The 18311-nt window shown below is 41.0% G+C and overlaps 1 protein-coding gene across 1 annotated transcript in view; it reads right to left on the bottom strand.

Moving 5' to 3' along the window:
* Positions 1–218: 218 nt before the first annotated feature.
* Positions 219–18311, bottom strand: part of Mdfic2 (MyoD family inhibitor domain containing 2) — a 104596-nt gene continuing 86503 nt past the window's right edge. The window contains exons 3-4 of the mRNA XM_021165710.3: positions 12441–12662; positions 219–2600 (exon numbers count right to left, since the gene is read on the bottom strand). Coding sequence (XP_021021369.1) covers positions 2341–2600; positions 12441–12662 — 482 coding nt within the window. The 3' untranslated portion in view covers positions 219–2340. The remainder of the gene's footprint in view (positions 2601–12440; positions 12663–18311) is intronic.

The raw sequence follows: 18311 nt of genomic DNA, 5'->3' as shown, positions 1-18311 counted from the left end.
ATTTCACACTTTGTATAACTGACCCTTTCTGGTAGAGAGCATGATGCATACGCAGAATGAGAAACAAATTAACAAGCTGGGGAAAGCAAGGCCATGGGAGGATTTTAGAGGGACCAGAAAATATTGTCAAATAGGAACTACTGACTTTCATGTCTCTAAACAACAAACATTGTATTCATATTTGAAGTATATAATCTTTACATAAATTGAGGGCATATTGTTGAGAAATATTGGTGATAAAACATTGAACATGAATGTAACAGAATGATGAGACCATGTATCTAAGTACTTTGGGGTGGGATTTCAGAGACCTCTATGAATCTTTCTTCAGTGGCTAGGATGTGAGTCAAGAGATGGGTGCTTAGAGAGGATCCAGGGTGGTGGGGTGAGTTGGAAACATAGGAGGTTCAAGGCTGCCACTGTGTGTTATCAGGGTGGTAGTGTTTTTGTGTTTGTGATGTAAACAAGCAAAGAACTATTGGGTAAGAAAGCAGTTAGACCCTAAGTCAGGATCTTGGAACTGTCCTGAACTCAACATGTCATCTTGAAGTCACACATTCTTAGGGTTTCCTTTGTGTTTTCTATAATTGCCATAACACATCTACGATAGCCCTGGTTGGCCTCTAACTTGCTATGTATCTGATGAGACCTTGAACTGCTGATACTTCTTATTTTTAGTGATCTGTAAATTACACACATAGAGTCTAGGGTTGTGCCTTTGAGCTTATGAATGGTAGAGAAAGAGAACTGTTTTGGGCTGAGAATGGCATATAGTCTCATGCTCTGTGGCCTGTGGATAACATAACAGTCAACCAAGGATATAACCTACTTCCAGGAACAAGTTAAAAGAGGCTAAGTACCCTCTCAAGGCAACTTAGCAGTAGTTTTTTAAGATCGATTCTGTCCAATGTTAGAAAATGTATTACAGATTAGAAAAGGTATGCTAGTTTACTATAACAAACAAACATTGCTTTCATCTACCATTACCCCAAAGCAGTAGAATACAACACTGCAAAAACCAAATGATTATTTTGGGGACTGCCACAGTGGTCATTCTTTCAACCCACATGTCTCTCAACCCTACTTTCGACTGTCCACTCTCTTTGGTTGGGATTTGTGCTTTGTACTTCCTATGGAACACAGTGTGTTCCATACACAGGAATCCGTACATGCATGTCTATATAAAGCATTTCCCTTGCTGCTTCACACCTACCATGTATGTAGAGATTCCCGAGTTACAGCAAACTTGATGTTCCTTTCCTGCTAGGTGTGTGTTTCGATTTGCTTGATATGAAAGTAATTCTGTAGCGTACACCATGCCTTTTGCAGCAGTGTAAGTAGAAAGAACTTTTCAATGTAATCATCAGTCACTTTGTTAATGGAAACATAAAATGGTAAATATGGTTTCCAAAGCATACACGCCGTATTGGGGAGTGAGCTGAGCAAGTCCCTGCATGCGTATTTATTTTAGGTGCCTGTATATGTAATAGTTTAGTGAAGTGAACTGATTTCTTTTTAATATCCGGGTGCTTATTGTACCTGACAAACAGAAGTAAGGAAGGCAAAGATGTGATTATCATAGATCAAATTCCTGAAACATGCACATGGCTCCCATTTTTGCTTATTGTAATAAAGAAGCATCTTTATGTAATTAAGGAAATGCATGACTTCTTAGGATGCAGCAACAGACAGATAATGATACGGTCTAGAATTATAGGGCTCTCCTGAAGTCTACCAGATTCAAGATTCATTGGAGAGGTTTCAAAGACATCTGCTTTAATTATAAGAACATGGTTTCTGAATCATTTAATTCCCTCTCCTACCTAAACTGTACATATAAGTGAATTTTAAGAGACTGTATAAATAAATTTTTAATTACAAAATGATGTTACACAATACATTATTAATAATAACCAATAATGCATAATGTTTATGCATGAGTCCGTCAGAAAGAGAACTAGTGTGTGTTGGGGCCTACAAGAAAGCATAATTTGTCCTGAATTCATGAATGAAGTTGGAGCCACAATGCAGGCTACCAAGTCAAGAGCGCAGACTGCTTTAGCATGCTGTTTAACAGTCAAGAAATATCTTCTACCTATGGCATTTAAGAGGTATTTGGGATTTGTTCATCACACATGTGGTCAAGAATGATTTTGCAGCGAGACATGCGATTGTGAAAGTTGGAACAAGTTGACAGTAGTAGTTTTCCCAGACAGGTACAACATAAAATGGCCTAGAGCCTCCATGAAACATGTATGGTCCTTGCATTTGGGCCCATGGAGAGAGCTCTTATCTCAGATGCACTCTAAGGAAACGCCTGAGTGCTAATCCTTTCTGGCACTATCGGTAACAGATTTCTGATATCTCCATGGCCAGCTCCAGGCATTCACTGGTCTCATGGCAGGATTCAAAGAGACTGCAGTCCACATCGCAGGTCAAGTTGCAGTCATTGTGTGGATGGTTCTCATCGGAGGCAGAATAGTACCTGTGAGAGGGGCAGCACAGGTTGATGCACACTGTCTCACACGTGTCAGGGAGCATGAAAAGGCAGTCCAAGAACTGGCAGAAGAGACAGGTGAGGATTAGGGAGGCACACTCCTCTGTTTAAAGAACGAGAGAAAATCAGTACATGTGAATCACACATAAAAAAGAATGTAAAAAACAATTGAGGAGACAGCACTGCTAATTGCCCTCACCCGACCATTGCAATTGTATGTTACATAAAACTCTTCGGGTGGCACTCCACACCTGGGAATACTGTAAATGATAAGATGCACAATGGACAAGCTGAAGGGACAGCTCAGTTGGAGAAGTGGCTCCTGCCTAAGCATGAGGATCTGAGTTTCATCCCAATACCTGCATCCATGCAGATGCACATACATAAACATCTTCATGCCTGTGCACACCATGCATTTACTGTGACACGGGACCAACGATATAAGCAAGATGGAAGAAAATTAGCATTAACACATATGGGAGTGTCAGTCAAACATAGACGGGTGTGGAGATGTTCTGGGTAACTGAAACATCACTGTTATTCTTATGTATGTGTGCTTATTTGTGCAGGCTCTTAGGGAAGCCAGAGGCTGACACTGGGGTGTCTTCCTCAGTTGTTTTTTCCAGCTTATTTTCTGAGCTAGCATCCTCTAACTGAACCCGGAGGATGCTATTTTGATGCGGTGGTCCTCTGGGATCCACATTTCTCAGACCATTGCCAGGTCTAGGGTTCCATATATAATACAGTATCATGCTTGACTTTTTTTTTTTTTTTTTTTACTTGGGCCCTGGGAACTGAACTCAGACCCTTACACTTGCGCAGAAAGCACTTTGTTCACTTAGCTGCTGCCTCCCCAGCCATGCAATCTGGTGTGGATGGCTTGTCTTCCCGGCTTCTCCACCCTATTACTTACTATTTAAGGAATTGTGTTATTAACGTGCAGAACATTCCCTATCCATTCTGCCTAGTCAAGTTACTTCAAGAGGGATGTCAATTTTGCCCTAAACCTTTTGATTGCGTTTGCCCATGAGGTGCTGGGAAGGCAATGAATGAGCTACTAGTCTTTGCAACTCTCTGAATGACAACAGGCCTTTCCTATATGTATTAGATCAGAAGCCATTAGAGCCTGGGACAAAGAGAGACCACAGATGTTCAGCTGTTTGTCACGCGGCTTCAATACACATTCGACATGGTCTCCCATAAGTCCACCGCACCCATATTCAGACGTGAGCGAAAAGCATAGTTCCAAACTTTATTGAAATGCTTTTTAAAATAACCATAGATTTTTGGGTTGTGTTTTATTTTTAATTCTTGTCTCCATCTTCCTGTAGCCATGGAAAGCCTTGATTTTGTATTCAAGTTACATGGAGAACCTCGTCATCTCTTACCTAAGAGGTTTCAATCTTATCAGTTGCCTTTAAGAAAATTGGGTTAAAAATTTACTGTGCAGACTTGTTAAAAAACCTGGAAAGAATCTCTGAGGTACTGAAGGTAATTGGTAATTCTAGCCAAACAGCTGTGATAGATTATAGATTATTATATATTTTTGCTTCATAAAGGGAGTCAGTTCAAATGATGTAGAGTTCTCTTGTTAAAATTATATCTTTTGTGTGTTTTAGAAGTCTCAAAAAGTATATATTTTTTGTTTTTTTGTTTTTTATTTTTGGTAAAAGAGCAGGTAATAATTTACACAACCCAATTAATAAGTTATCTGAAGATAGTTGATGGTTAAATATCACATTCTAGCATGAGTTGGGAGAAATTTCTCTTTCAGGTGGATTTATCAGTCTATAAAATTTGAGTTTCATAAGAATCCATTGTTTTCAATAAGCATGTTAATAATTACTTGGTTTCCTGACTATAGTATATGACAGCTGCATACACATTCAGAACAGATTTCCCTTAGCAGTAGACAAGTGGAGGCAGAAGGGCCAGAAGTTCAAGGCCAGCCTTGAATACAGTCACGTGCTCCTAAGCCTGGCTTTTTCTTTTTATGTGGGTCCTGGTAATACAAACTCATGTCCTTGTGCTTGCTTGGCAAGATTTTACAGAGTGGTGCAATTACCAAGCACAGTTTTGTTCTCCAGTTGTTCAAAAACTGGGTAATCTTAAAGGAAGGAAGTACTTAGAAATAGGCTCTTTTAAGAAGGAGCAAGTATTTTAAAGGAAGCTGCTTTGCACTATTCAAAGTTCTAACATGAATTCTGGGTTTAGGTGTATAGCAATCTTCTACCTTCCTGCTCCTCCTATACTCCCCCTTTCTTTCTTTTCAGAAAGATATGATTTTAGCATGCATGCATGCGTGTACGTGCCTGCACGCATGTCCGTGTACACACACACACACACACACACACACACACACACACACACACACACACCATGGCTTTTATAATGACTTTGATTGCCATGCCCCAGAATTTATAGTGCAGGCAGCCCTCTCCCTACTACCTCTGCAGCATGCATACTCATTTCCCTGCCAGGCTGGCTATATTTTTATTCCCTTAACACCAGCTTCCAGCATATGGCCAACTCAGTCATCTCTCATAAGCAACCACAAGCCACCTACAAAAATTCAGGAGTAAGTTCATAATAGTTCAGGGACTTTATTCTACTTTATTCAGCCTTTTCGTGAAGAGTACATGTCAAAGGTCGAGGATGTGTAGCACACAACTTCATCTGATTTCACCCATGCCAACTTCACCTTTATCAGGTCAAGGTAGAGATGTTATTCTCAGCAGAAAATACTGCAAGCAAACTCTAGACACAATCCCTCAGTCTGGAGCCTCAAGAGCCTTACTTAGAGTTGTGGTCTTATAAAAATGACCCTGTTGAGTCCTACCCTTTATTCATCAAGCTGAAAGTTTGGGTTGGATGTGGGTAGAGCAGGAATCAAGGTGACCATAATGTTTAAAGTTGGTGATTCTTAGTAGAGTATGCAAAGCCTGCTTGTAAAAAGGCTTTGTAATTTCAGGAGGGCATATGATCTTTTGGTTCAGTTGTATCGTCAGCTGACAAGCTCTGGAGGCCTGTGCTTCTGGTGAACACTATAGATTTTATTTACCCAAAGAGTTTGGACCTAATTCTTTGCCTGAATTGGCATTTGTTTTCTTCCATCTTCTATTTTACACGTGAGACTAGAACTGCCTCCCACACCCCTGTTTCTAAGTCCGTCGCGTTTATTTGGTTATAAAAGACAAAGCCTCTTGCCTAAGAAAACCACGGGAACATTAATGAATTGCAAACAGATTTCTCTGAACTTTCAAGTGTGCACTGTGCTTTCCTAAAAGGCGTATTAAAAAAATACTACACCAACAGGTCGAACTCCTTTGCATATGGACTTTTTGTTTGCACAAAAGTAATTTAGATGGTTCAGAAGAAATTCTACAACTCTTTGACAAGTCCAGCTCTTCCCGTTCTCCAGATTGAGTATATTTTTCCTTCCCTTGTACCTTCATGGGCTGAAGTATTTAATAAGCATGATATCTAGAGGCATAGCTCATGATTAATGTCCCCTCTTTTGGCCAGTTGAAAAGAGTAGCATGCAATGTATCTGGCTTCCTATGGTTAGGTCATATGCAGTGTCTCCTGAATATATTGCTTACTAATTCCAGGTCCTATTTTGTGCCTCCCTCTTCTCTATGACATACATCTGCTCCTTCCCAGTTTACTCTTGTGGGTGGCAGTACCTTGATGAAGTCACTAGAAAGTTGGGATCATCGCTGGCCATCGTGCCTCTCCTATTCCCTTCCCGCCAGCCTCTTGCCTGGTTCACCCACTTGTGGCCTTGTCGCACTCCTTACTCACCGTGATATCAACATGGTGTTTGAATCCCAGTATTTGAATTAGACCTAGCTCTAGACCTTTGCATGCAGTATGCTCTCTCCTGGTGGTAGCTTCACCCAGCCCATACTCAAAACCTTAGATTCTTTGCTTGAAACATCTTCCTTCTAAATGAGCCTCTTGCTCAAACACACAGCTTGCCATCTCTCACTGGATCAATAAGTGAATGGGACTAAGTTGGAAAGGAACAACACTGAGAGAGTGTCATGGATATCCCTGTGAAGTGGTAGAGCCCCAATTCTTTCTAGATCCACTGTTCCATGTGTCCACATCTCACCTAAAGCCAATTCACAGCTCTCTGTGCTTCACATGAGTCTCAGGCAGCCCTTAGGAAGACCCTGGATTATAGATGTAGTCTCTGGGCTTAGAGGATTTAAAATGCCATGATCCAGAAACCTCAGCAAGTGGGGTAGTTGCTACACAAACTCAGGACTTTCTGGAGCTTTGAAGTTGACCTGGCTATGCTCTCCCATGCTTCTTCTTGCCTTCCATTTATTTATTTTTTTCCTGCCATGTGTGAGATTTGGAGAGCCACGTCCTTTTCTTATTCACAAGGCTGGCAGTGTAGGTGGTCAGGTTATTTCCATGACTACTGGCTAGCTTCAGCCAATGGGAGGCCTCCATAGGAGCCAAGGGGGATGGGGGAGAAGGAAAGAAAACCAGGGTCTTTCTGCTGCTTTATCCCAGCTCTGCTTGTTGCTATGGGTGTTTGCTGGGTCCCGTCCCCTCCCCCCCGCCCCCCACCTCTGACTGTCAATACTCTTAACTTCTCTTCTTGTAACTTCTTCTCCCCCTGCCCCTCTCTCCAGCCCTCCTTCCCATGGTTCTGAATAAGATGAAGTACTGTCTAGTACTGGTTAATTGCTACATGTCTATAAGCTCAGTCCAGTGTTGGTGTAAAAGGCACACGGTATGAAGAGCCTTCTCATGGTGTGGATTTCTGGGTCACTCCACTGTTTGCTGCACTGACCTTTTCAACTCTCTTAGCACCTTTGCAACAAGTTCCTTGCACAGGAAATCCTCTCTATTGAACCACCTGGCACCCCTGGCATCATCTCTAATTACTGCTGTCAGAACATCCGCCCTGCCTCCTAAACCTGGAATAAAGGCAGTAGGAGATGATCCAAGACCCGCAGGCCAAACTGCCACAGCTGTATTTGGCTGTGAGCAAGAAGCCTTGGCAAATCCTTCTGAGGGTTGTCTCAAGTCCTCTCTATGCCCCTAGGGTCCTTTTGAGCTGGAATGTGCTAAGTGATGATACTCTAATAACACAGAAGAATTAAGGCAGCTTCGAGGTGCTAAGAATTCTGCTGGGGATTGGCTAATTAAGAGGGAGAATGTGTCTCATTAGGAAGGCTCATGTTTAATTATAGTGGAAATGATAACAAAGCCAAGACTTTCCGCATGTGTACCTGGGGTCAGCCTCGTGTAGTGAGCTTTCTGTCTCACGGCGTGATTTCCCCACATGGGAAGAACGGAACCAGAAGCCTCCACTGTTGCCAACTGTAGCTCCTGGGAGGTTTTTTTTTTTTTTTTTTTTTTTTTTTTAATTTCAGAAACTCTCTCCTGCTTCCTTGGCAGTCATTAAGCCAAGTGTCACAATCATAGTTCTTACAGAGGATGACAGACAAACAACAAGCTCACCCATTTCTCCCCTAGAACAACATAGAAAGAGAATGAGACCAGAAGACCCTGGCCCCAAGGCAGTGCCTCTGTGTATCTGTGTGCTGCCACAGATTCTTAACACAGTAGCACCAACTGACTACTGAAGGTTCTGGGTCCAAAAGCATCAAAACTGGTTTCCCTTCCCTGGCATTAAGTTCTTTATCCATGCATGTCTGTAATGTAGAATGGGAATAAATAAAGTGTGAATGAATGCCTTTCTCCACCGGGGGCTATCATCCCTGATGTTATCAGTTTTAACAGCTCCTTAAATATGTCAAGATGTATTTAAGCTCAGACAAGCACAACTAACATCCACGTCACTCCTTTAGAAGTAGAATGACTAGATTTGGGGGCTGCTTGGTAAATTTGTGCTTGTGTTTTTTTCTGAGTAAATGGACTGAAATAATTATAAAATTGAAACACTTTATAAGGTGACACCACTACACTTAATTGTATGAAATTTACAGTGTAGAAAATGTAATCATTTTATTCAGTAGCCCATGGTGTAATTAAGACTATTCTTTGCAGGTATCTTGTATTTATGAGTTTCTTCTTCCACCTGGATGAGATGTCTGAAATTCAAAATTATACATCAATTAGGCTTATTTCTGGGATTACTTTCTAAGGGGCCTGTTATCTAAGGTGATGTGTGCCCCTGGCTTCCTTTTCCAAAAGATACTTTTGCGAGTCGAAGATTATGAACATAGGAGCAGGTGAATGCATAGTAACCTGGGTGTGTTTTCCATTCTCTTCTGGAAAGAGACCACACATGATGAACCGTAGCTACTGACAAACTTCTGGAATAGAGACTATGAGGTTCAGTAAAGACCCTTTTAAGTTCCCGTGAGAGCATACCCTGTGTGCTGTGGTAATGGATGCAAGACATGTTACAAAATCTGCCTATGTGAGCCTTTTGCACCCTGTTTTCAATGGGGGCGATGGATATTAATAATAGATACTAGTAACGAAGCATCTATTTCCATGCACTTGTTTACAGCTTCGAACATAAATTAACCACAAACTCCACAAAAGCAGGCACAGTCTTCTCGTTTTCCTTTCTGTTTTCCCAACAGACATTTCTGAATTTGTCTGTACCTTTAAATTAATTACTATCAAAAATTCCCTAAAATGAGGAGAGGCTGGCTGAACTGTTGGTTTCCTCGATGTTTGGGATAATGAATGGTGTTTTTTTTTTTTTCTTTGTTTGTTTGGTTTTGGTTTGTTTTATTTTATTTAGTATGATCAGTGAGACTTACTCTGAATCTTTTCATTTGCTGTTTTATCCAGGTACCAAAAGTTCTTACTTCACTGGGGAGAATTTTTTTCCTACAAAGGGAGCAAGGGAGGGTAGCTTATGACTTAAATCCTCAGCTTAAAACCTGAGTTTTCTGGGTCCTACTGGTCTCAGTCAGCTCATGTAGTAAACAGCGTTATTTACACATCCTTCTGGTTCCCCTTTGCTATCTGAACAGGGGAAATCTTATTTTCCTGCCATGAGGCTCTTAAGAATTAGTCACTATTTAGACGGAGTAGTCCCCCCTTCCCTGAGAATGGAAGTCACTTGACCTTATAATTCTCTCAGGTTTCTCCCACCTGGACAGAGAGAGATGCTCTGTGATAGACATTATGTCTGTGGCTATATACTACGACAGTTCCTAATTCTGGGATCATTATCCTGCTACATACAATGAGCAACAGCTCTGCCTCCTTGGTAAAGCCCACCAAAACACTCTGTTGCAACTACCCCCTTGCTCATTTTCATGTCTGCCCTTCATCTTAGCCAAAGCTTAATTAGCATCATCCTAGACTGAAGCCCTGGTCGACAGGTCAAAGTTGGCCCAAAGACACAAGGAAATGCCAAGTGTGCCAGAAAGTCGGTAGAAAACATTTATAATATTGAAATAATTAGAAGTTTTATGTGACATCCTTATATTTTACATACTTTTAGAACTCTTCGAGATATGGCATCTCAGCTGGGTATAGTTACACGTGCCTTTGATCCCAGGACTTGGTAGATACTAGAGGCACATAGATCTCTGTAAGTTTGAAGCCAGCCTGGTCTACATAGTGAGTTCCAGGACAATATTTAGAGAGCTATATAGAGAGACCCTATTTTTTTGTGTTTTGTTTTTAGAGGAAAGAAAGAAAAGAGAAGAGAAGAAGAGAAAGGAGGGGAGGGGAGGGGAGAGGAGAGGGGAGGGGAGGGGAGGGGAGGGGAGGGGAGGGGAGGGGAGGGGAGAGGAGAGGAGAGGAGAGGAGAGGAGAGAAGAGAAGAGAAGAGAAGAGAAGAGAAGAGAAGAGAAGAGAAGAGAAGAGAAGAGAAGAGAAGAGAAGAGAAGAGAAGAGAAGAGAAGAGAAGAGAAGAGAAGAATCTAGTCTAAACCTTTTGTTTCCTCTGATTTGAGCTGGATGAAAGAAGTGATTCTCTGTCTCTCTCTGTCTCTGTCTCTCTCTGTCTCTCTGTCTCTGTCTATCTCTGTCTCTGTCTCTCTGTTTCTCTGTCTCTCTCTGTCTCTCTGTCTCTCTGTCTCTCTGTCTCTCTGTCTCTCTGTCTCTCTCTCTCTCTCTCTCTCTCTCTCTCTCTCTCTCTCACACACACACACACACACACACACACACACACACACACACACACACACACACACACTTTCCATGCTGCAGAAATACTGAAATACCTGAGTTGTCATCCCCAGGAACACTGTCCACCTCCCCTGAGTCAGGCTATATCGACTTAGAGCTTACACAGTAGTCTTGAGTGGCTGATGATTGGCTGGTGGTGAGCCCAGGGGTACTGCTACTTCTGCTTCCTTAGTGCTTGGATTACAAACTCACCACTATACTGGCTTCTTTGCATGGGGTCGGGAGGTCTAGCTTTGCCACCATGTGCTTGGGAGACAAATCGGTGACTGACCGAGCCATCTCTCAGAAGTGATGTTTTAATGACCCTTAAGGGAGGGATTCTTCAGTTTCCCACAGTCCTCGCTCTTCCCTCTCCTTACCTTACTTCATTATTCACATTCTTTCCTGGCAAGCCCTAACCAACCAAGTCTGTAGTCTTTGCTTTAAGTATCCATAGCAACATTTGCATAAGACAGCACATTTGCAACACATGGTGGAAGTCTCTCTCTTTCCTCTCAAAAACTGCAATCATAAGAAAAGCTGAAGTCCAATTTCTACGTGGCAGCTTCTGCAGTAGGTACTTTATGCACACTGTTCCATCTGAGCCCCTTACTGTCCGGTAGTTTGTTACTAACTCTGGCATATAACTAAGAGACTGAGATTGGGAGGTTAAAGCAAAAAGGTCAAACCCTAAACTGTCCTCTTATATACAATTAATTCAGAAACATGAGTTAAATTAACGTGGTGACAAAGGGGCTTTTGTTACAAGCTTTCACTATTTTTCTTACATTCAACAATGAATTATGACATCAGATGAGATCAGCACTTCTGAGAAGTCGGGATTAATTTCAATGGAACCATAGGCATATTTGGAATACTACTGATCTTCGGGGCGGCTCATGTTGCCTGTGAAGGCGATTGTGAAGTTACTCTGAGAGAAACTTCATTTACCATGGCAGAAGACCCACGAGCTTGAACTTGACTCTTTCCCTGACTGTTTAGCACCAAATCAATGTGAACTCAGCACCTGAGGTGTGTTGGTCTACGGCTGCCCTTGATCAGAATACCCGGTGAATTACCTCTGAGAGTCAACCCATGCCCAAAGACTGTTGGTATAAGCAGCTTGATATTTTATGCCATTTTTAAAATCTGTGTTTGAGGTGGGGCTTGTCCATGTTTGTAGGGGCCAGAGGTCAACCTCAGGTAGACTCTACCTTGATTTCTCAGACAATGTGTCTCAGTGGCCTGGACCTCACCAAGTCGGCCAGAGAAGCCCAAGTATCTGATGTTTCTAACCTCCCCAGTGGTGGGATTAAGATGGCACCAGCCCTGCAAGCTTCTTTCTGTGGGCTCTGGGCATTGAACTCAGGTCCCCGTTCTTATATAGCAAGCACCTCACTAACTGAGCCATCTCCCCAGTTCCACATTTCTGTGTCTCCAACAATTAATTACATTCCCACTCTGTTCTCCCTTTGCCCCATACTCTTAAAGTAACAGGCAGAATGGTCTCATTTCTGAGAAAAGAAATTTTATTTGATTTTACTGGTTTTCCAGCCCCATCCGAGAATGCTGTTCTGGTCTGAGCTATTTAAAACGCATAGCCTCCGATTCCCAGTTCTGAAAGCTAACACTTTGCCAAGCACCTCCTAGCTACAAAGTGACCTTGACACATGTCATTCAGCAGGGTTTCAAATCAAAGTCATCCTGTTTAATATTCATAAAGACCTTTTTTTTTCTTCCTAACAGCATATGTAGCGATTTTACAAGGGCTAGGGTTGGGAGCTTTATTTAGAGATGGGTTGTATTCTGAGAAACGTACCATCAGCATCTCTCCGATGAACTGAAGTATTAGTTTGGAGGTAGGGAAATTTCGTTTGGCATTCTTCGAGGGAAGAGAGTGAAGTGCTCGATCCTGACAGGTTTTTCTCATTGGGGGTTTCCTGGGCTGGTCCATCTGTGATACTGAATTCGGATACTGAATTTATTACGATAGCATTAATAGGTTTCTCGTCTCCATGCTTTTCGTTCGTGAGTTGTGTATCTAGAGGAAAAAAAGAAAACACACATATACAAACCCACTGTGATCTAAGATGGGACATTTGCAGGAAAATTTACATTTTGCACTTGGAGAAAATAAAGTCCCATGAAAGGGAATACAACATTATCAAACAAGGTTATTTTGAGATAGAATTGAAAAGTACAATCACAAATTTTTATATACACTAAATTTCTCATTAATTTGAAACATATTTTTCTACTATCAGTTTTTCAGATGGTGAGTTGGGCCAACCAAAGAACTCATTCACTTAGATCAACAAGATGTTACTGTGTTGGCATCTGTATCATAGAATACTATGGATATGAGAAACCAGGTGATTCTGGAAACTTCCAATGGTCTCAATAAAATCACTATTCATTTTGCTTGTGCTGTTTTCAATTTCACTAACTTCATTTTTCTTCTATTTTAAGAGAAAAACTTAGCCACGTGTAGATGAACAGTCTATAGGTTCGGTTTTCTGCCAGAAAAAGCTCTGCAAACATCCTGTCCCACTTTCATACATAAATTACATTGATGTAGGGATTGGCATTTTATATAGGCCTATGCATGTGATGGCCTCTCTGGCCTTGGGGTTGTCTTCTGGGGAACATACCTTATTGGACATAATCAATTGGGAAAACCAGGGTTCAGGAAGTTCCCAGCAACATCCTGGCCAAGACTCCAGTTTGAAGAGGCAAAGGGAAAGTTGAAAAAGCTCATGACATCATTCCTTGTAATAAAGCAAAGTTTGTAAGTAGAGTCCAAACTGGAATGAACACTGGGATTCAATGTGCCCATCACAAGCACACCTTAGCAACTGGGGTGTGTGCAGAAAAGTTGTGTTCTATCTGGCTGTTTCAGAGGGAGGCCAAAGCTGGAGGGCAGCTTGATATTTAACACAGCTACATCTATAAACAAAGGCCTGCGATGGAAAAAGAGGAAGCCCGTGAGTACATTCTTAAGCACACCCCAGGCTGGTCCCAGGAGCATCCTCAGGTGGAACTGTTGAGAGATGGAAAAGACATGCTTAGGAATTCCATTCTCCAGAGAGTCCAGGGCTTGGGGTGACTCAGCAGTGCTCACTGGGGGACTTGAGTGAGGCTGACCTGACTGGAGGAGAAAACCCAGCTCAGTGTGGGAAATCCACTCTTTCTTAGTCCACGTTTATGGCCTGTTTCCAATTGGTCTTTTCTTTTAGAGGAATGTGTTTCTCTGAAACATCTCTAGCATCCAATCAGCTGAGAAATTAAAGTTGCTGACCTGTTCAAAAGCTCAAATATCATTCTCCCTAGCAGCCCCACCAAATCACCATCCCTTGGGGACTTTACTGAAACTTCTCAGGTCAATCCAACATGCAGATGAGTCTGGGAGTTCTAAGGAGTTCTGCTTTTGGGGAGGGGAAGACAGAGAAAGATCAATCTACAGACTTGTCAATCAGGGGTTCTCAAAACCCATCATGAGATGGTCTCTCTTTCTGAAGTCTTGAACTGGAAGAAGACCAAACAGTCTGCCACATGCAGTCATCGTGGGCCATTTTTGTTTCTTTCCAATTTTCCAAACAGCCTTGGTTTTTGACAATGTTTAATTTTTATTCCCTTTCCCATATGCTGCTGGCTTTAAATCCCTTGGTAGTGGTTTAATCCACCCTAAAAAAGATTGGCAGAAGTAGGGGTTCAGGAAAAACATCTATTGTTGACAGCAATTAATGTAGTATTGAATGCTGAATGTGGAAATAGAATTGGCATTACATGTTGGCAAACTCTAGGCTCCTCCAACTCAAGAAATACTTGCCATGTTAATAACACAATAATGTTGGTGATGGTCATGGTGAAAATAAGTTTATTTTCCTTACTTACTTGGATATAAAAAACATCCAACCATGAGCCACTTCCCACTAAGATGGATATTTAAATACTCTCTTCAATTGCTTAGCCGTGTCAAGATTTTGAACCAGACAATGGATACATAAGGGCACCTTATCATCTTCTATTTAGGAGATACTTAGTTGTAGTTTGTCTCCCTAAGCTATGATAATAAAAAAAATTACTGTTTACATTGTCATATTTCTATCCTGGGACAAAATTGCTCGGGTTGAAACCCATTGCTTTCTATGAAAACACATGTCTAAGTGTGCCTCTGTCATATATCGAGTTTTACATTCTTGCTGATCAAGCACATCACTGAAACACCTGTCTGAAAGAGTTTAGGAGATAGAGGTTGCTGCTGACTTCTCTTACTACACGGGAAAAGTACGAGTTAGTACTATATTACATGAGTTATTAGAATTAGAATTGGATTGAGCGGATGCATGAGAAGTCTCAAGGTTTAGAACTTTGGCTTTAGTAAGTTGCCCAAGGACTCCACTGTAGTCAACTGAGAGCTGAGTTCAGGGACTGCAAGAGCTTTGTTCTTATCTTTGTCTTTTATAAATATTATACATGTCCTTAATGTATTCTTTGCCTCTATCTCAAGTAACTGTTTTTTAGTGGCTGAGACTACACATCAGCAATATCGCTGTACCCTAAGACTTGAGATGCATTCATACCTTAAGGCCAGTCTTGCAAATAACTTAGCTCAACAGACCTCCTTTCTCTGCATAATAAATTATGGCTGATTTCTTGCACACTTGAAGAACGGCTACTGTGGGTTGTCCAAAGTCAGCTCAGGAGAGAGCTGATAGCAAACCATGACGCCTATAGAGATTACAGCAGCTCTTTGCCTAACAGACTTCATTAACAATCAGTTCAAATTATCACGCACAGTCAGACTGCATGTAATTTAAATTGCTTTTGCACAAAGTAATTCTGTAACAACAACAACAAAAAAGTTGGATAGAGGTTACTGGAATGTAAAAACATGCAGAGAGCACAGTTTACAGCCAAGTGGTATATGATTCTCTTTTTAATTTTGCAACAACTTTTTTAAGTACAGCATTTTTTAAGTATAGCATTTTGAATGTAAGTGGTTTGCTACATTAAGCAACCATTTGGAGCACACCAGGTTTGCACAGAGAGGATTTTATGGAGAATTTAAACTGCCATTCATAAAGTTATTTTAACTCTGTATCTCTGTTTATATTTTTATTTTTTTAATCCCCCAGTGGGAACTATCTGATGCTCATTAAAAAATCATCTGACACGCGAGCAGAATTCAGAACCCAGTCTGTTCAACCCAGAATTCTGACATCTGAAGTGAGTCACATTTTTTTTTGATGGTGGGGTGGGGGGGGTGAATGTTACTGACAGCTTCCTTCTTTTTTATAGCTGGAATGCTAACAATAATTCCCCCAGATTTCTCCCTTTACAGTGTTATTTGACATTGTCTCCAAAGTATTAAAAAGCAGCATGGGCTAAAAGGAGGAACACAAGGAAAAGTGGCATCATATCCTTTGCGCGAGCTGGTATTTTAGAATTAAATAAGGAACCCGTGAAACTATATTTGGGATGTTATACATAGTTCCTGACATTAACTTGAAGAAAATAAAATTTCCACCCCTAAAATACAAACCAAAATTGGGACAAAAATTAGGAGCTTCTCTCTAGTTCTTAGAAAAATAAAAAGATTAAAGTGTATCCTGAAAGTCACTGTAATAGAAAAATCCCTGTTTGGGTTAGAAGTAATTGTAAGAACCAGTGGGCATAAACTAAGCAACAGTAAGACAGACAGTTAATTAATTTTTTATTACTGCTGAGCAAATGTTATTAATTTAATTCAATTAACATTTATTGAGCACCCACATGCAATAGATGAATCAATGTGACAGCAGCTATTCATTTATTTACTCTAAGTTATTAAGGAAACATTTCAGTGGTTTTCATTTTTTGCTCAGTAAATGTGACTTGATAAATTTTTTGCCCAAATATTCTCTAAGTCCATAACACAAGAAATATGGGTAACTGCTCTTCCTATCTGGCTCCTGACCATAGTCTTGTTGATATAGTTTTTTTTCTTTTCATTCTTGTTTCCTTCTAATCCTTCCCTGTCTTTTTTCCCTACCTCTTCTTTTTTCTATTTATTTCTCTAACTTACTCTTTCTTTCTCCTTTAATTCATTTTTTTTTAACTTACAGATCCACTCATGTAAGACCTGGCCCTTGCTCCTTCCCTCCTTTTTCCCTTCCTCCCTCCCTCCCTCTTTTCCTCCCTTCCTGCCTCTCTCCCTTTTTCCCTATCTCCTTCACTTCTTTCCTATCCCCTTATCTAAGGTAGCATTTGTCCACACTCATAACCTAGGCGTTGATTCTGTGGAGTTTGCCGCTGAATCTATGCTGTGAGCCTGTTCCCAGCCAGGTTGCCTTGGCTGAGTGGAAATTTCATTTCAGTTGTTATTCATCGCTGGAGAATTCAAAGAAAAAAGACAGTGTATAGTTTCTTTAAAGGCCTGTTGTCACCACAAGTCACACTCTCATGATTATAATGGACCTTTGGATCCTTTATTTTGGTTACCAGTCACATCTTTTCCATTTAACAGCCTATTTTACTAAGCCCTTCATCTTACTGAAGTGGGTAACTCTACCTATCCCTGGAGAACCCATGGCTGAATTTCTTTTCCTTGTATGGTCATTGTTCCTTTTATTTAGACTTGAGACTAGTCTTTGTCTGGTCCCCTCCTTCCACTGGTAATTTAGAAGTTTCCATTGATTCCTCTTTCAAGATCAAGTCTGCCTTTTCATTCCCATACTTGCTCCCGCACCTTCCAATCTGGATCATTCTCTTTAAATGGCTCTTTATTTTGGTTGTGGACATCTAACACAGGGCCATGCACTCTCTAAGCAAATGGTCTGCCATTGAGCTGCATTTAAAGTCCTTGATTTTCTTTTTGGGTGGTGGTGGGGTGTCTCACTACATAGTTCAGTCAGGCGTTGAACTGGCCATCCTTCTGTCTCTGCTTCCCAGGTGCTGAGATTTCAGGTGTGTAACACCATGTCAAGTTTATATGCTATTATCAAAATAATGTTTTAAACTCCACTTTCTGATAGAAAATAATTCCTTTAAGAAAAACACAAAATCAAGGCAAGTCCCTCCCACAACCCCCCACACACAAGTGCTAATGGCTCGCTGTTCCTCAGGTGACTCTCTAGTCTCCTAGTCTCAGTTAACTCCCATTCTGTTACCAAGTTTTTTGTTGTTGTTGTTTTGTTTTGTTTGTTTGTTTTTGTTTTTGTTTTTTTGAAGCAGGCAATGCCTTAGTAACAGTTTCCTGTGTGAGGCCAACTCCTGAAGCCTATCTGAGAATTTTAAGATAAGCCTGTAAGGTAGACTGATTTTAATTTTATTTCTACAACAATACACTGAGAGTGTGCATTTCAAATGCAAGGACCATTCTTTAAGCTGTAACTGAATTATATTTTCCCTTGGACTTAAACTACCACTTAGAATTTAGTGGTGTGATTATCTGTGGGTGAAGTCAGACCAAGGCAGACAGGTGACATTTCAAGGTATAAACCACCAAACCGTTCACAAATTATTGTGGTTAGGAAGATTAGTTCATCCAAGTGACCCTGTGGGGGGAAATTAATTTAGCTGGGCATGGTGGTGTATGCCTATAACCCCAGAGTTTGGGAGGCAATGCAAAAAGAGAAGGTGTTAAAGAGAACATATGCACCCCTGTCTCCAACCAAGATAGACGTGTATAATATATATACAATATATA

Source organism: Mus caroli, unplaced genomic scaffold (assembly GCF_978045245.1).
Source record: "Mus caroli unplaced genomic scaffold, Mus_caroli_1 scaffold_7, whole genome shotgun sequence".
In the NCBI taxonomy this organism is placed as follows: domain Eukaryota; kingdom Metazoa; phylum Chordata; class Mammalia; order Rodentia; family Muridae; genus Mus; species Mus caroli.
The sequence above is the reverse complement of the archived record's forward strand: the minus strand, read 5'-3'. Positions and strand labels throughout refer to the sequence as shown.